We start from the raw sequence: 20,096 nt of genomic DNA, 5'->3' as shown, positions 1-20,096 counted from the left end.
ACTTGGGATCACATGCGTTTGCTGCCACACCTTGCTTTTTTACATGTGCTCTGACAATCCAGACTCAGGTCTTTGTCAAGATGTGCTTTAGCTCCTGAGCCATCAGTAGCCTCTAAAAAATTTTTATTGTTGCCAATTTTTCTTGAGCTCCAAACTCAGTTATGCAACTTCAGTTTAAGAAGCTATGGACTCCATATGCAGCGGTGTATTATTCAAGCCACCATAACTTCTGCAGAGAGGATGCTTGCCCTTGGATCAAAGCCAGTAAGCTGGACATTCACATTCAGCTGAGTAAAATCAAGGGCCTTGTTAAAATGTTCAATCTTGCTTGCTGAAAGGAGGGATATACTAGAGTTCTGGGTTCCAGAGTAAATGGAAATCAAGGTGTTCTCCAGAATGCAACTAAGAAAGCCACAATATCTAAAAACAAAAATAAATGATAGTAGAGGGGAAAATACCTATAAAAACCAAACACTGTATGGTGAGGTGAAAGCCACACCAGAATAGTTGTCAGCTAATCTGAATTTAAGGTATAGATTTACCATTAAGTAGCCAACTGCCTGTGGGCCTGTTTCTATACATACATCATAAAGTAATCTCAAGAAAAGTAATAGGACTGTATTAAACAGACCCCCTAAGCTGCCAACCCATCCCAAGGCCAATATTTAAGACTCCAAATACACACCATGTTATTTTTATTGCATTTAATAAGCCATCTACCACCAACATATCATCATATAAAACTAGGTAATCATGTTTTGGGTTTTTCTTGGAATTCTCAGTAGAATTTGCTTCACTGTACTAGGCATTTATCTATTTATTTTCTTAATTTTTTTAATTAACAGACTAGACCAGAAACATTAACTATCTTCATCTAAGTGGATAGCTGGACCACACCTACTGGATGCAAGATATTAATGAGCCTTCATACATGGCAGCACTATTCCAAGGCACAAGAACCCTGAGGGTCCACCCTGAACTCACATCGGTCAGGCTTTGATCCTGCCAACCACAGGGTTTTCTGATGGTGGTGTCTTGGAGAGTCACAGTGCTACTCTCAACTGCCTTGTTTTCAAAAACACCAGAAAATTTTGATTGGCTCAGAGAACCAGAACAATATTTTCATTTTCTTCATTAGATTTCCAGATGGCTAGATTTTTAAAATGTACTTTAAAGACCTTGGTGATATTTCCAAGTCTCAGTCACAGCTTTCTTTAATAACAATGAGATTATCTCAATGCTAATATTCTTTTCAGGATAAAGAATTATAGCAATAAATATTTATTGACAGAGTTTACAATACTAATTACTCTAACAAGGAATACTTATGGAGCCTTTATTGCTTTACAAGCCTGCACTCATCTATTCAACAGACATTCTCTTGTTTAATCTCTATAATTACCTGTGAGGTACTGCTTTTTTGTCCCATTTTAGAGATGAGAAAGCTAAACCTTAGAGAAGGCAAGTTATGCATGGTGTACACATAGCAAACAGCAGGTTCTAACCCTAGGCACACTGCATCTCTACTATGCAAACCAGCTTTGGATCTTACTAATGTGAGTTTTTATAATGGAGTAGTCCATTATGCTGTTCAGTGTGCTCTCAGAGAAGACTATGTAGCATGTAGTCTATTTAGAGACTCACCCCAAGGAACAGCCATCACTCCTGAGTGATACATTTTCCATTAGCACAATGGAAGAGCTGTGCACTTAGTTGTTTTGCTTCCCAGAAGTCTAGGCTTTTATTCACAACTGTAGCCAGGACTCAGATTTTGTTAGCAACACAGCTATTATTATTGTTATAATGTCTCACATTATCCAACCTGTCCTAAGACTTGGTGTGCATCTGAAGACGACCTTCATCTTCTGATCCTACTGCCTCCTCCTTCTGAGTGCCCCATCACATCTACTTTGTGCATGCTAGGCAAGGTCTTTACCTGCTCAGCTGCATCTCCAGCCTTTTAGTTTATTGTAATTTTTACTATACGGGATTCTAAGCTTTCTTTGGAAATAATGAAAATATTTTAAGCATTAAAGATAATGTGTTAGTCCAAGAGAATTATCTTTTAATTATAATGATATTTTATGAGGTAGTGAACTTCAAAAGCAACATTAAACTCTGACTTGTCAAATGAAGCTTGTTTCAACACACTCTTAGAGATTCTGTGAGTCATGTGAATCTAACATGAAGCTGGTGATCAGAAAGGACAAACTACTTATTCAAAGTTGTCTAGGTAGGTGGGTAGCAAAGCATAACTTTGAAGTCAGTTCTTCAGACACCGTTCTACCCACCTTCTAGAATGTCAATTAAGTGATAATATTAGTATAAAAATAGCTCATAAATTCAATGACACAAGTTTCCTGTAACACACACACACACACACACACACACACACACACACACACACTGGATCTCTAAGAATTTTCAGGAGAAACTCAAATTGTCCAGTAACATCAAACAGTTGTAATATTTCGATATGTATGGCATCTGAAATTAAATATGTATAATTCAAATGTTAGGGAGACTCTTATATATAGATAATACTATTCCTCAGGTTTCTCAGTGGAAATTCAAAATGGTTCAAAATGACTACTGTGTCTATGTGTATGGCATTTCAAATTAAATACACTGTTCATATGGTTGTGAGCCTCCATGTGGTTGCTGGGAATTGAACTCAGGACCTCTGGAAGAGCAGTCAGTGCTCTTAACCTCTGAGTCATCTTTCCAGCCCATCAATGAACACTTTCAATGTAAGGCTTTTGGCTTTATGAGTAAAGATTCTTAAGTGTTTAACCTAAGCTCCAGAGGACTTGTTTATTGTTAAAATGAAACCAAGCAGTTTTTGATAAGGTCAATGTATAGGGAGTGGAGTGGGGATAAGAGCACAGAACCCCAAGCTCTATGGCTGCCGGATCTGCTCCCCAGGAAGGACTGACAGTCCTACAATGCTCTGCTTAAGTATTGGAGGAGGAAACAGGTGAACTCCTTCAACCAACTCCTATTCACTCAGCACTTCCCATTTGCCACTGTGTTAGGTACGGGAAGATGAGATCCCTCGGGGACACATCACTGTCCACGTTCTGATAACTGTAATATTATACTAGCAGTCATATTTGACAATGTACTGTGTGGTAAGTATCAGTGGTGCATCAGCGTCCTTGTAACTCTTTGTTCTCTATAGTAACAGCTATTTACTGAGCAGTTACTATGTACTGAGTACTATTGTATTTTATCCTCTTGACAACCCTATAAATAGTAAACTTCATAGACTCAATGTCAACATGCTATTGTTGTGATGAGACACCACCAAGATCAAGGCAACTAATAAAAGAAAATATTGATGGGGCTCACAGTTCCAGATGGTCTACAGTTCCAGATTCCATGACCATCATGGCAGGGAGCATGGTAGCAGATAGGCAGACATGGTGTGGGAGAAGTAGCTGAGAGCTTATGTCCTGATCCACAGGCATGAAGCAGAGAGAGAGAGAACTAATTGGGAAAGACATGGGCTTTTGTAAACTCAAAGCCCACCCCAGTGACACATCTTCTCCAACAAGGCCACACCTAGTCCCTCTCAAACAGTTCCACTAACTGGGAACCAAGCTTTCAAACCACAACACTCAAATATACACTTCCCCTGCATGTGTTAGAATCTCTCATTTTGACACGCACCACTCTAATGAGCAGCGTCTTTTTTCTTTCACACCCTTATATAAATAAATGGTGAGACTTGGAATAGCATGGTACTGTGAAAAAGAGTAATAGTCTCATTATATAGAGGAGGAAATGTAGGTGAAGAACTTGCATCTTGCCAATATCACATGGCTGGTATGTGCAAAAATCAATGGCTTGAAATGTAGAGGTAGCTATTTACAATCAAACACCAAATTACATTTTTAGTATTATTTATAATAATTGAGAAAATACATTCACAACAGAAAAACAAATTTAAAAACAAGGCATATATTTTCTCCTTTAAAGAAAAGATTTGAAAAGTTAGTTGATACAGTGTGTAAAGTGTGGGGAAACAAGTACTGTCTTAGAGCTCTGCAGAAATATAACATGGAGTATCTAGTAGAGTGGGCAACTGATGATACCAACAATGACTTAAAATGTACACACCCAACCCCCAGACATTCTTCTAGAGTTTCTTAGAGGTAATGGCTGTACAGGCATGGAATGACACATTTACAAGACTATATGGTACAACACTGTAAGATCAAAAGACCAGAAACTACTCCAAGATCTGTTGATAAGAGTCCTCTTAAATAAATATGGTCAACATCTGGTCCGGAATATATTGCTATTTTTTTGCAAAAAGAATGTGGCAGCTCTTTAGGTAATGATCGAACAATCTCTAAGATACACTGTAAAGTGAAAAAAGGAAATAGAGAAATTCATAGTGCTTTAATGTTTGCATTTTAAAAAGCATGCATCTATATTGTAAAGTAACTCTAGAAGCATTCATACAAAACCAGAAACAACTGTTGTCTTTGGAGAGGGACCTAGGAGTCTGCAGGACAGTGCCAGCAGGGAGACTTTCTTTGAATATGGTGTCACATGAGTACATGCATTGTCTGTTTTATAACTGAAAATGAAAAGTCATCTTAGTACACTCTCCCACAGCTGGAGAGTATGCACTATGACTCATACTCATAGCTGTTACCACAGCCCCACTGTGTCCCCACACACAGAGCAGCAAACTAGAATAAGAAGACTGCATTTCAGCCCTGCATCTTCTGTGGGATGATGAGGAAACACCCTACGTTGCTAAGGTCTGAATAAAATACACTTCATAGGAAGAAATAAAATATCAAGTTGTACCCTCAATTCAAGGTGAAGAAGGTGAGGGAATGTAAGTTATGATCCGAATCCTCAAGACCATCATAGTATAGTAAGGTGAACTGTGACACCAACAAATGAACATGTGACAAGGCAAAATCAATCCAAAGTGATCCTTGCTGCCATCTGACTCCATGTCCTATTGGACTGCAAGCATCGCATCTGGTCTGTCAAGAAAGAAGAGCATGGAATGCCAGATAACAAAGGCACACGCAAGTTATAGTTGTAGGAGAAAACCTTCTATGTATATTAGACAAGATGTGAAAGAGGTAAAATTAATCTGGGTCTTGAAGGATGAGTAAGAATTCAACAGGGAGAGAATACCCATTCTTTCCTAAACAGCAGAAATGTGAGTCCAAGGGCCCCATAGTCTGCTCTCACCAGTGAAGATGGACATATATACTGTTGAATGCTCATGGTACCCTTTCCTGTGGAAGAGAAATCAAGACTATGATGCACTGTGCTGCAAAGCTCATAAATGACACCCCCAGCAAGAACACAAAGGAGGGCAACCAGCCAGACCATCTAAGCAACTCTGTGGGGGAAATATTAATAAAACAGGAATCTGAGCTATCAACAGGGAAAGAGAACCAGACTGCATGGCAAGAGAACATGAGGTCAACAGAAAACAGAAGGAAACCAGTTACTAATGGGAAGAAAGGGTGGGAGGCAAGGACACCCAAATCACTGCTACACCACTTAAAATTTTATATTAAATTATTACAACAAATAAAATATTAAAGACAAATAAGTAGCTTTAAAAGCCAAAATTAAATTATAGAATTTTATTTCCTGCAAAATAGCTAGATTATTATACTTGCCAATGATTTAAAATAGAATACACTTATACAAAAGGACCTCAGCCTTTACAATTCTTGCATTTTCATTTGCACTCAGATATATCTAGAGACTTGAGCAAAGCATATTGCATGAAAAATTTTCAATAAAAATATTGTTCAAAAGAGATACATTTAAGCCTTAAGCACCCAAAGACTAAATGCTGGAAACAGAAAACCTTCACTATCATTAGCTACAGTTGAGAACTTATTTTCTTCTCAGATGTTGAAACTCTAGTTTTCCAATTTCAAGAGAAAACTATGGAAACTGTACATAGTGTAAGCCCAGTACTTGTGACGCTAAGGCAGGAGGATTGCCAGAAGTTCCAGGCCTGCTGGGCTACAGAGTGAGACTCTGTTTCCATTTCCACACCCTCCAAAAGAGTATTAACATATACATATTAAAAAGTGCCATAAATGCTTGCTGTAATTATGTCTTCTTAATACTGAAAACAAACAAACCTCAGAGGGACTGAGAAACTGGCCCATGGAAATACTTCCCATTCACTAGTCTCTATGGACGGAATTCTGGCAATGGTTTTGTGTGACACAGAATCTAATCTCAAAGGTGACAATCATTTAATGTGGCCCACAGATGGGGCCATTCAGTCACTTAATAATGTGCTGTGGAAGAGGGGCCAGGCCTGGGGAGTCTCTCTCCCCCACAGATCAACCCAGACACCACCAAGCACAAGACTCTGAACAACCTCAACGCAGGGGCAGAAGAGTGGAAGCCAAGGCCGCAGCAGAGCCCCTCGCTTCCCCAGAGTGGACCCCTGTGATGTCTCACCAGCAGACATCTGCAACATCTCAATAAAATAACCAGCTAAAAATAAGTCACTAGTTTTATTTTATGATAAGCTGTACTTCTAAGAAACAAAGTGTACCATCCTTGGAGGGGTAGTTAAAATTCTTCTTTCTTGAAAATATTATATAAACACTTTTTAATTTCTTTTATACTTTCAAGCAACTTTTCAAAAAAGATTTTCCAGGTTAATATGTTTTCATAAAATTTGTGAGAGTCTGAGTTTAGTGAGTAAGTTGTGTTCTCTTCTGAAATAAACAAGTAAATACTTAATAAGCTGCGTCTGACCATTGTTAGACTGATGGGGTCACTCTGGGCTCTGGACGAGGAGAAGGACATGTTCTCTAGGCAGAAAATGAAATGAAGGGCAGATCTGAACATTTTTTCGAAGATTTATTTTTTTAACTATGTAAATATGTGTGTGTTTATGTGTGTGGTGTCTGTGGAGACCTGAAGAGGGCACTGGAGCCCCTGGGGCCGGAGTTCAGGTGGCTGTAAACAGCTGAGGGCATGTCAGCCTGAGGGCAGAGGGCAAGCTCTCATGACGTGAGCAGCAGGAGACTAGTTGGGACAGCTCCAGTGTCCTGGGCCTGAGGCCACTCTGCCACTTGATGATCTCCACAGGGCCCAGGAGGAGAGTCAGGGAGTAAGCTGGACAGTGCTCTCTGGGGAGCTGCATGTCAAGAGCAGCCAAGAGCCATTGGCTAGCTTCTGTATGCCTAACCTCTGCAGCACACAGGCCGCAAGCCCCAGGGGAAGCCTACTTCCTCTGTCCAGGCTGATTTTGAATTAATCAGGCTGGGGAACCTGTCCTGTTTCTTATTCCTGTTCATACCTCTGTGTAGATTGAGATTTGGGGTTGAGGAGAGAGAAGGAAGAAGGTCTATCTCAGCCCTGGGTATAAGTGGTGTTTACCAACCCACCTCTTCGAGTACCAGTTACTGCTGATTTTCCATTAGTTGAGCCACAGAGGTAATGGGCATATACTCTGGAGCAAGACTTCTCTGAAAGTCTAGTTGTGTGGTCTACAACAGTTACTTAACCTCTCTGTTTTAGGTTCCTCATTGGTGGGACAGGTTACAAGAAGTCTAACCTCAAATGCATTTATTTGTTGTATATGTAGTATGTATAATCTATGTAGGCACACATGCTCCAGATGTATATGGAGATGAAAGGACAACTTTTTGTAGCCAGTTCGCTCCTTCCACCATTACATGGGGTCTGGGAATTGAACTCAGGCTGCCAGGCTTATGCAGAAAGCACCTTGCCCCCCTGAGCAATCCCACTAGCTCACGGGTACTCACTTTCAAGACCTACTACGAACATTGAATAAATTATGTGTATGCGAAGCTCTGACAGAGGTGCCAGATACATGGTGGGCTTTAAATGGTTACTTTGTTACAACCCACAGCCATAATAAAGATCTCTTTGGTTCTCACTCTCATTGTAAATTCTCAGGCTAACCAGTGGAGCAGAATTCTGGGGATCTGTGGGTCCCAGGGTGCATCATTTTAGCAGCATCACGATGGCTGCCCTGTGTACTCACTACTTTACCTACACATCCCTGCAGCTGCAGTAGCAAAATGAACTGGACTAACATGTAAAATATAATGTTTAATTTTAATATCCCATTTGAAGGAAAACACACACATACAATATCAAAGTTAGGCTCAAGGAAACATGACCTGCTACTTAAATATGATTCTGTGAAAAGGAGGCCAGAGCTTTGGATTAGGTGAGCACGGATTAGACACTGGGGAAGCAGGAAACAAGCTGAGCTAGGACTGCAGCCGTGGTGACAGTCACATGACCATCTGCAGAAGGAAGGCATTTTAATAAATGGAAGCCGTTTTTACATTCAGAGGGTTGCTCATGTGTGCTTCATTCTGTGGCTGGGCTATTTGTCTTTAGAGGGGAATTGAGGGGATCAATTTAATCTTTTCTTGAAGTTTCACATCCCTGTATTCTGAGGCCACAACCTGAGTGTGACTTTTGTGAAAGGATGTATGTTAATGTAACAGTAAAGAAATGCTGTCAGTTAGACATTTACTCAAAATCTCCTGATATTTAGCAACATCCTTAAAATTACTTTAAAAGCATTTTTGTCTTTGCCAAAGATGGAAAATAGAGTCACATGCACAAATGGCTTTGGGCAATCTGCTACAGAACTGTTTTAAGCACGGCATCAACACACCAGATCAATAACTTGTTTCTTTATCTGCACATGCCATGAGAAATCTGGCTACCATAGAGTGCCGGATCAATTAAAAACTGAATTTGCTATTTCCAGACAGCAGATAGCTTGAGGCTCTGTAGGGCCAGCAGGCAGGGATCCAAATCCCAGCTCTCTCTGGAAGCACAGCTCACAGCACTCGGATGCTGTGTTGTGTTGGAGCGTGGGGAAGTGGGGGAGACGAGGACTTGACAACGCCATGGCTGCCAGACCGAAGGAGGCAGCCATCGTTCCTCAAACAGGAGGAGCTGGGGACAAGAGCCAGGTGAAAAGACTTTTGCTGCTTTGCATCTCTACCACATCTGATTGATGGACATCAATATACGGCTTCTGAGATGAGACTGTACATTTGATTATGAGGTATGATGCGAGTATTTGTGAAACTGATGTCACCAAGATGCCTAGCCTCTTAGGGAAGAAAAGATAGTAGTACAGCCCAAGACTGTTGATGTGGATTTCCCCTGTATACTTCAGCTAAAAGCTGAGCTGATAAAATTTCACCTCACATTTTGATTTTTTATTGTATTATATTATATAATAATTTTATTGTATAAAACTTCACCAAGTACTAGTAGATAAGGTTCCCAGAAATGTATGTATGAAGAGTTCTGAAGGTAGTCTTGGGAAGTGTGGGTTATTGAGATAAACTTTTTATATATTTGATATTACAATTTAAAAATTTGTGCTTGGGGTGTGATGAGAAATTGCTCAGTGGTTAAGAGCTCTGGTTGCTCAACTGGGTCCAATTCTCAGAACCCACATGGGGGTCCACAACCATCTTTAACTCTAATTCCAGGGGAACCACATGTCTTCTGGCCTCCACAGTCACTATGTGCACATGATACACAAACATATATGCAGGCAAAACATACATACACATAAAGTAAAATAATACCCTAAAACTGCTTGGACTGTGCTCAGTGGGTAAACTGCTTGCCATGAAAGTATGAGGGCTGTAGTAGACTCCCCAGGACCACATAAAGCTAGGGAGATGGAGTGACTGCCTGAAATACAACTTTGTGGATTACAGTGAACTGGCTGGCCAGACCAGCTGCACAGGGCAGCTCCAGGTTCAGTTAGAGACCGGCCTCAATACATAAAATGGAGAACAACCAGGAAGACACCATCAGCTTTTGCTCTCCATATGTTTGTGCCTGAATTGTCACACGTGTGCCCATACACATGAAAACATGTATACACAGACACACAAATAAAATGTACTAACACATCACTATGATCATCTCATGTTAAGCTTAGAGTAATCTTCCTGTTTATTTTTTTTTTTGGGGGGGCAGGCATTTTATCAGGAGCAAGCTAAGGACCTTGTGCATACTTGGAAAAAATGATAGTGATAGTAAGCTAGTTGACAGTGAGCCCCAGCATTGGTATTAAAAGTATGCGCTACCATCCCCAGTTTCCTTTTACTTGGGTTTTGGGAACTGAACTCAAGACGGCAACCCTTTTATCAACTGAGTTATCTATTTACCAGTCCTCAAAGAATCTTTAAGATGAAATCACAATAACATAAAAAATGTTCGTTATGTTTTACAGTACCTGATTTCTAAATAATTAGTGTGGGGCCATACTGGTCAACATGCTTCAGCTCTGATGCTCACATTTGCTGTTTCTCATCTAACTGCTCACACATGTCCCAACATTCTTTGTGGTAATACCTCACCTATTTACACTTTTTTTTAAGAATGAACTGTTGCTAAAAGTTTTTGAGACAAGTACACTTTTCCCCAAAAACACAAATGTTTCCAAAGATAGAATATATACATCTCCATTGTTTTCAAACGAAATGTGTATTTCATAATATAAACTAATCCTAATGATTAACTTTGGGATTGTTAAAATGCATTAGGTATCTGGGTCTTGGGGTCTAAATTAAGTGGTACTGGGCAGCACACTTTCAGAGGTCCTATTAACGGGTACTAGTCTTTATAGCCCACTCTTGCTTTTATTTGGTAGGCTGACACTTTTTCCTAGAGCTCTGGATTACTGAATCAGTAACTAGCACTTTCAAAATTGCTGTTGGGGTTGACTTTGTGGTTTGGGCAAGCAGACATATATATTGGTTAGGTGGATTTAAACAAAAGAACAGACTGTTAGTGGATGAGGAGTGAAGGTAAAATGCAGTGGTGGTGGTGGTGGTGGGATTTAAACAGACCTCTGAGCAACCTGGGTCAGGTTGGTTCTCCTGCCAATTCTAAGCTATATTTTGAGTTAGGCAGATCACTGCATAAGCAAGATCCTGGGCTGAAACAAGCACTGATGTTCATCTTCCTTCTATTTAGAGGTGAAGTGCGTTCATACATAGCTATGTTCTGAGATACATGAATTTGTTTGCAATTGGTTGAAATATATATTAAAATAATAGCCATTAACAAAAGGCAAAGAAAAAGCTCACTTCAACAAATGTAGACGATGTACAATGATGTTTTTCCTGAAGCATGGCCATTAGCTTATGTCTCTCTATATAACATATATATAGAAAAATTTTTAACACAGCTATCAGCTAAAGAAAAGATGAGATGTGCCTCACAAACACCAGAGAGTGCTATAGCAACAACACACTAGAGATGCCTTTAGTGGGGGATGGGTAAATCCGCTCAGAGTAACTGCTTTAGAATTTATTCAACTTTGCAGATGTTAAAAGCTGCTACAGACCTGCATCAAGTTTTCTAACTTTTTCCTTCAAAGCCGTTTCATATTTTATAGTGACTTTTTTACATTAGCAGATTATAAACATCTGTGTTTAACTAATAAACCTAGATTTCCCTTGAACACAGAAATTCCGATAAAATCTAACAAGAAAAAGAAAGGCAAAGAAAAAGAAAAAGAGAGCTGCATCTTTTATGTGTACAATATTTTCTTCAGGATAAAGACACACTGAACATGGTACCTGGTAGGCATTTAGTAGGAACATTCTAATTATAGCCTGCCCTCACTTACCTGTGCCTTACAGAAAGGAAAACTCCATTCTGGATTGACACTGTGTACATTAGAAGGCCTGCAGGTAGGAAACCCCTCCTGGCAGTTAGTATTCTGTTTTCAGAAACTATACGCTTTAGTTATTAAAATTTAGTTGTTTTGTAGAGGGCAGAAATGGATAAAATATAATCAAGATTCCTTGCTACTTTGGGCTGCCTTTCCTGATGTTCCCTTCACTTCAAACCAATAAAAGAGAATATGTATTGGTCAAATCTTCTTAAATGATCTTTTAAAAAAGTTATTATTATAACAATTCTTGACAACATTTTTTTTAAAGGAGAGACAATGTTCCAAAATAAAATTCTCCAGGTTCCCAGCCACATTTTCAAGTTAAGAAATGTTTCCCAACATCTATTTAGGTATACACTTTGCTGTTCAGCTTTGTTTGCTTTTTACAATAGCATTTAAGAGAAAACTGAGTGACCATTTACCACCTACACAAAAGCTTTAGGGTGTGATTGAGAAATGAGGCGGGCCTCACTGAAGCAGATGTTTGTTTAACCTGGTGACTTTCCTATGTCTGGGTTAGGTAGGAGCAGCCCGGCTGTGGTGGTGGGGGTGGGAGGCAGGCGATGGAAGGGCAAACACACCGGACTCACTGAGACAAGGCTGAACACTAACGACTCTTTGTAATGACAACTGTTTTAGCACTTACAGTAGGCAAGGCTATCATTTCACTGACCCACTGTAATTTGGGATGAAATCCCAGGAAATGACGCCAGCTGAGGCACAGCAGTTCCATTCCTGCGCTCACTCAGCATAATAAACTCACGGAAATGCTGAGGTGTTTCTTCTTCGGCACACAAGGACATCAAGGGAAAAATTAACATTAAAAGTGTAGCCAGAGAGAGAAGAATATGAGTACATTCACTCTCAAGACCTGGCCTGCGTTTATTTTACTCTCCCATCTCTAATATTATGGAAAGTTTCAATCATATAGAAAGCACACAGAGGAACGAACTCCCACAAAGCTGTCACTCAGGTTCCGTAATTGTCAACACATGGTCAGCTTACTTCATGCACCGTATCCTCTCCTTGGAATTTTTTAAAAGCAGTTTCCAGACAAGCAATATTTTATTTTGTGTAAAGTTTCATTTACAATACACATTTATATTTTTCTAACGATAACTCCCGAAATCTCATTGAGCATGAGATATTTGAATCAACTTTAATCATATCTTGTAAAACATTTTATACTCAAAGCTATCTACCTAGAAAACTGATTTGCCTGACTGGAATTGGATAATTAAAATGACAAAGTAGTCTGAAACACAACTCTCTATTATCTATTTATGGTGGGGGAGAAACCCACTCTCAGACTGAAAAGACAGTACATGATCAAGTCTTCTAGGGCTCTCGTCTTTGTGGACATTGCAATCAACTCTGAAGTAAAAGTATTGTGGTTAAGATTTGCCTGCAGGGAGCTAGAAAGTGGGAGGAGCTGCCTACAACCCCAGCCCCTACAAACACAGAGTAAGAGAATGCCAACAGACCAACTTTTACAGGCTCAAAAATCACTCATCTAGCAGGCTAGCTCCTCATAATAATTTACGACTAATCTGAGAGCAAAGATCAAAAGGAATTCCATCTAGCATTTCTATTCAATTCCTCACTGCCAATGACTAATTTGTAGGAGAATGAAGTCCTCACCAGATGAAGCCAAAATCATCTAAGGTGACTTTGATACAATGCCACAGAGGATATGAAGAGGAAGCCGCCGCCGGTAGGAGCTACAGATGGCTAGGCTCCATTAAGAGCTCTAATAAAAGAAGAAAGGAATTTCCCTCATCTATGAATTTTAAAAATGACAGAAGTAGGAAAAATTCAGACAACTCAAGCAAAACCTTTGATTTGTCAAAGCTTTTGAAAATGTGTTTTTCTTAAATGCTAACTTTATCATGAATACACTTATGCCAATTAAATGGCCTCATGGAGGGGGACAACACTCCCCACCGCAGTCTGGCCAGTCCTGGGCCAGTGCTGTCACATGACTATTATGTCGCCTTCCCACTGCACTTCCAGATGTTATTGGCTCCCAGTCTCTTTTAAACCAATCCCTCCTTTCTGTAAAGTAACAGACTGAGGTTGGAAAACATTACTCTGAAATGATAGTTTTTAGTATCACACATCTCCACAAAGCATAAACACTTTCGTTAAAATTTTCTGGTGCTAAAGTCAATTAGTCCCTTGTTACACACTAGCAACTCTAAGTTCTTTGAAGTTCTACCAAGTGCTGGCACATTCATTTTGTCTCTGGAGTCCAGACATCTCTCTCAACTGAGGAATGAATTTTTCACCTTAGTTATTTTGGCTGTGAGTTCATAGGTAAAGACTCAAATTTAGAGTAGCATTTCAACTCTGTGATTTTTTTGTTTGTTTGTTTCCTTTGGAAATCACCTCAAATTAACAGATTTATTGGAATATTTCATGGCATAGATTTTTCATACAAGCCCCAGAAAACCTGTGATGTGTTTCTCCATGAAGATGCAGAGCACTAGGAGTTCTAATATTGACCCCAAACATAAAATTTTTGAACTTAAAAATCTATTTTTTATTTCATGTGCATGAGTATTCTGACTGCATGTATGTTTGTGCACACATGTGTGCAGTGCCTGTGGAGGCCAGATGAAGGCTCTGGATGACCTGGAGATACAGATAGCTATGAGCCACTATGTGGGCACTGGACATTGAACCAGAGTCCTCTAGAAGAGCAACCAATGCTCTCAATCACCAAGGCATCTCTCCAACCCCTGATTTTTGTACTTTCAAAAGGAGACCTTATCATTTACAAATATGTCATGAAATGATTATAAGAACCTTAAGTTCTTCAAATGCAGGGGGTGGAAAGTTTGGGCACAAACTGAACAGGAATGGTTGTGGGTCTTTCCCAAGCAGTAGGAGGGAGTCCAAGAGCCCTTACATCTCTGTCTTCTGCCTTGCTAGTCTTGGAAAGGGCATTTCAGATATTAGGCCATGTGCTGCTGCTTGTACACATTATTTGATTCACAGTAAGTATCAGAACAATGGAGAATCAAGACCTGATAGTAAAAGTTTCAACTGCCTCTACCCAATGCAAAGCCTGGTTCACTCACTATAGTATTTCAAAAGAGAACATTAATCAACTAAAATAGGAATCACCACCACCATCTCTTGAGAAGACCCAAACTGTCTCTGCTAGATCTGACACTTCACTGAGAGTGCATCGCTGGACTTGGTTTGGGGCAGTGCGGGGGAGTGAGCCCAGGGCTTCCTGTACGCTGGGTAAGGACTCTTCCACAAAGTAACAGCTCTAGCCCCCTGTAACTACATTGTAATTAAAAAAAATGTAAGCAATTCAGTTCAGAAATAGAAATTTTGTTTAACTTATAAGACATTTTAAAATAGAAATATAAATGTAACTGGTCATACATTTCAAAATTATCACATACTAGTGAAAACTGTGCTATCCATTTAGAAAGATCTAGGCCTGGGACTCATCACAGCCAGGTACTCCCCCTACATGTTTCAGACTTAGAACAGGAATTGTCATCAAATGCTCTCATCCCAAACACACTAATCACATGCTTCTCTTACCTTGTGATCATATGGATTGTAGGAATGAAACACCTGAGAGAGATCTTTTGTCCTTTGCTTTTTCTGTGAAAGAAAAACAACAAATATTTGAGTTGACAAGTAGCAAAAAAATGTGTGTGTGTGTGTGTGTGTGTGTATGCCTCTCTGTCTATAGATAGACTTTTGTTTGGTGCAAGTAGACACCAGTCAACTGAGAGTTATATAGGTCAACTGTCATGTAACAGGCAGGCGACCTCTTCCTAGAACTGTGGTCTCAACCTTCTTAATGCTGTGACCCTTTAATACAATTCCTCATGTTGTGGTGACCCTTCGACCATAAAATTATTTTTGTTGCTACTTCATAACTATAATTCTGCCACTGTTATGAACAGTAATATAAATAATTTGAGGTAGAAGAGTTTTGTCAAAGGGGTCACGACCCACAGGTTGAGACCCGCTGTCCTAGAAAGTTTTGTAATTAAAGCTAATTATTATCACAAACTCTTTCCAAGTACACACCTAGAAACTAGAGCGAGGAGGAAGAAACCTCAGCACACATCTGGGGGTCCTTTAATTCTGTTTTCGTGCTAGCATCTGATCCTCAAGCACTAGTCTACCTGACTGACAGGGCTGCAGCACCAGGCTGCCTGGCACATCTGAGTCTGCCTGCTGGAGCCTGCAGCTGTTGGGAGACCTTCATCACGAGACTGTTCTACAGACTCGGTACCCGGCATGATGTATCCTGTACACAGTCCGTATTCAACAAATAATGGCTCAATGAGTCAGTGACATACTTGAGGCTGAGAAGCTTGCAACTATCATAAGCCTCACAGGCAGCTATGAAAAGACAGGCCCTCTACTTATAACAAGGTGCTCTTTCTTCTCAAGCTAAAACCAGGCTTTGTGACAAGGATAAATATGGGGTTCTCCATCACACCCAACTTGAAAAGAAGCTTGCTTGTTTACTACTGCAGACTTATATGGTTCCTTATCAATTTTGTGTACAAGCATGTGTACATACAACTCACATACACATATGGAGTTATTACTATCAAAAGTGTTGTGACATTTGCTTTCCATTTCATACTTCATCCTTGCCAAACTTCCATGCTTGTGTATGTATACAGATTCTCATTCACTTGTTAGGAGCTCTGAAACCCCAAAGCTTTAGAAATCCAAATGTTTCCTGCAAATCATTTTTGCTGTTTGCTTATTTTTTTGAGACAGGGCATCACCACATACCCAAGGCTAACCTAGAACTTGCTATCCTACTGCTCTAGCCTCCTGAGTGCTAGGACTGAAGGTATATCCTACTATACAGGCTACACATCAAGTTTTGATACAATGGCAATCTCTACACAAACATTTCTATAAGCCTGAAAGTTCGTAATACTTTAAAAAATAAACTGTGCATGTCTAGTTTCAGGATCAAATTGTATGCATACTTATGACCTTGATGTGGTCAACTTGCCCCCTGCCCCATACTGTTCCTTCCAATTTGCTATTGTACCAGGAGTGAATGAGGATCACAGCTTGAGAAGAGCACTCTTGAGATGTTTTCTCCTCCATTTATGTTAGACCTATTCTAAACGTACAGAACTAATTAAGTGTTTTTTTTTTCAGAATAGATACACAATATTTTCTCTTCTTATTGCAGAATTCTTAATATTAATCTCTTGTCTAGCATGGAATGAACCTCTATTACATCTTACACTTCTGTCATGCAAGTGACCCATAATGTCTATGATATCCTACTAAGATGTAACTGGGCTGCTTCTATTGGAATGAATCCTTTTCAAGTATCCATGAGGTCCAGGGAAGCGTTTGCTACCTACACATCTTCTTGATTATGTTCACCACATACCCCTAATTGCCAGGAATCTGACTTGGATCTAGTCATGATTAAGGTCTCATATTAAAGTCATTTATATACACTCATAGCTGTGAAACAGGGAGGAACAGGTCTGTAGGAAAACTATGTTGGAGGAACAATTCCATGGGCAGTGTTTCCAATCAGTTGGCCTTGTTGTCATATTCTGATGCCCACTGATGGCCATCTTTTCCTGCTGAAGTCCCGACTCTTCTGTGCCTCTTAGGCAGTGCTTACAACCACCTTGCTGAACTGATATAATGCCCCCTTTCTCTTTGCCTGCAGAGCAGAGATGTGTCTTTAAGGAAACAGGAAATAGTTCTCTTTGTTAAGGAAACATTAGTCCTATGAGCTTTGGAGTATATTTTGAACAGTCACTTGTCCACCAGAGTTTTCATTAGCTTATGATTTTCTATTTCCTTCCTTTACACCCACTTAGTTGGTGGAATGGTTCTTGGCTATACTTCAGTCAAAAGAAAAGTGACGGATACTACCACTTTCTTCAGTGGGAGACTTGATGGAACACATTGGGGCTTTTTTTCCCCAAAAGGAAATTATGCTTGTGAAGATAAGATGAGAGACACACCAATAATCAACATAGGAAGTGCCCCAAGGCTGAACAGCCTCAGAAATGGCCCTGTTACCAGCTTAAGTTGTAAGGTGGGTAAGAAATGGCAGGATTGGGTAGCCCAAACGCACATATGCCTTTTAATTTTCTTTTTCTTTCATTTTGGTGTGTGTGGGGGGTGTAACAGGGCTTCATGCAAGTTAAACATACGTTCTACAATCAAGTCACACCCAGTCCTACACATACCTTTGTCATAAGCTACTTCAAATGATTTGGAGGAGAAAGGAGGTAAAAGTAATTAAATAATGCTATTTGGATTGCACCCTCCCAAAGGAAATAGCACTGTTTATTTCTGACAACAAACAAACTATACACACATACAGTAGAGTCTTGGCTATGAAAAAAAAAAACAACACATCAACAGAGCTATCTGGATATCCTCCATATTCTTCCTCTGCAGTCAGTTCTATAGCCTATGGCACATTTTCTGGAATGCAGAACAAAGGTTGTTAAGCTATGGTTCCATCCAGACTATCTCCTATTCTTATAAGTAAGTTTCGTTGAGGACTGGGGAGATAGTTCAGTTGGCAAAGTGATTGCCATGGAACCATGAGGACCTGAGTTCAAGTCCCCCAAACCCATGTATAAGGCCAGACATGATGGCACATGCTTATAATCCTGGCTCTGGAGAGGTGGAAATAAGTGGATTCTTGAGGTTTTTCTGTCCAGATAGGCTAGCCTAATCCTCAAGCTCCAAGCTAATGAGAGAGAAGAGTCTTAAAATATAAGATAAATGGCTCCTGTGAAATGACTTCTGAAGTCTGCCTATGGCCTACACACACACAACCCTATGTATGTTCAGATTCTCTTACACATACAATCAAGTAAATAAAGTTTTATTGAAACATAGCCACACCCATTCATTTGTGAGTGCTTTCATGCTCCAAAAGCAGAGCTGAGTAGTCACAACAGAGTGGGTAAATCCCACAAACCATAAGGTATTTACCACCTGGTCCTTTGCAGAGAAAAAAGTAACGTTAGTTACTCCAGTTTAGTCTGTGTCCCTAACACATCAGCCAGCACCCTCCTTGACTGAAAATCATCTTCCCAGCAAGATGCCCTGCTCTGTCTACCTGCTCTCTGAAGCCAGAGGACCAGCAATCATGGTCTGTATCCTGATGCATGGCTGTGAACCAGTGAGGCACAACAACCAGCTGTCTGGTTTTCACACCTTGACTTCCCAGCACATTCTATAGGAGAGGAGAGAATACTGCTAGTCAGCTTCAGGAGCATGCTGCAATAGATCTGGGCTTTACATAGCCTTTCTAGATGCATCCTATGACTGGAGCACACAGGAGCTTCAAGAAGAAATCTTTCACTAAGTTTTGAGCCTGACGCCTCATGGGTTGCATGTACCAATCACGAAGATGTGGCCATCCTTTCTAGTGAGCATGTGTCTCAGACAGGCAATGTGAAGAAAGCTACTCTGCAGGAATTGTTGAGCTTTGCTTTCAGCAGTTTTAACTGAGACCAAAAGCTGAGCCCCAGATGGAATAATTAGGTATTTTCCTATTGCATCAGAGCACATGTCTAAATGACCTCCCACTTTTCAGCCTGTTTAAACAAACATCGCAGTCACATAGCCACCTGCGAATTCTCTGAGCATTTAAAAAGTAAACATGTAGAACATGCCACACAATGGACTTGTAACCAGGATGGCCTGGCAAATGTTTCTTCCAGAATCTTTCAAGGAACCTTCAAGTCACCTTCACCATCAGTCCCCATGCATGGACAGCAGAGATGGAGAATGCTAAGCTCTGCTGTCTAAGTGGGCTGTAGTTGGGTTTCAAACCAAGGCAGTATGCAAGTTTGTTAGAGTATCTACATTTTTTCTTCTTTTCATTAAGACCTCATTGTTTAACTAATTAATTCTCTCTTTCTCTTTTTTAATTGAGGAGCTCCCCATCCACACCTTTCCTCCTACCTCACTTCATGAATTGCTTTGGTATTATCTCCCCAAGATCAGAAACATCTCTGGCCTCCTTTCCCTATATTTACACTCAACTCCTTTGTAGAGAACACCAAACAAAGCTGAAAGCCCCCCTTCTGAACAGCCATTTTGAACAGTTCAGGTTGCCAATGTTGTAACTATTTCAATCCCTATCAAGAGAATGCAACAGGACACACAATGTGAGGCTCCCTCCCTGTGTGCAAAGAACCTGTTTCACGTGAGTCTGGGTAATATCTCACACTCTCGCTTCTCTTCTCTACTAAGTCAAATTCTCTTAGTATCCCTCTCGAGATGGGAACTTCTTGAATTCCTGCTACAAGAAGGACAGAGGACTTCACTTCCTCATAAGGATTCCGAAAAATATTAAGGGCTTGGAGAGTACATT

General features: G+C 40.1%; 1 protein-coding gene across 1 annotated transcript in view; it reads right to left on the bottom strand.

Annotated features, from left to right (window-relative positions):
- The window catches only part of Cdkal1 (CDK5 regulatory subunit associated protein 1 like 1), a 571,051-nt gene that overhangs the window by 98,619 nt on the left and 452,336 nt on the right, over positions 1-20,096 (bottom strand). Inside the window, 1 exon segment of the mRNA XM_037205851.1 lies at positions 15,284-15,346. Coding sequence (XP_037061746.1) covers positions 15,284-15,346 — 63 coding nt within the window.

Source organism: Peromyscus leucopus, chromosome 5 (assembly GCF_004664715.2).
Source record: "Peromyscus leucopus breed LL Stock chromosome 5, UCI_PerLeu_2.1, whole genome shotgun sequence".
NCBI lineage: Eukaryota > Metazoa > Chordata > Mammalia > Rodentia > Cricetidae > Peromyscus > Peromyscus leucopus.
The sequence above is the reverse complement of the archived record's forward strand: the minus strand, read 5'-3'. Positions and strand labels throughout refer to the sequence as shown.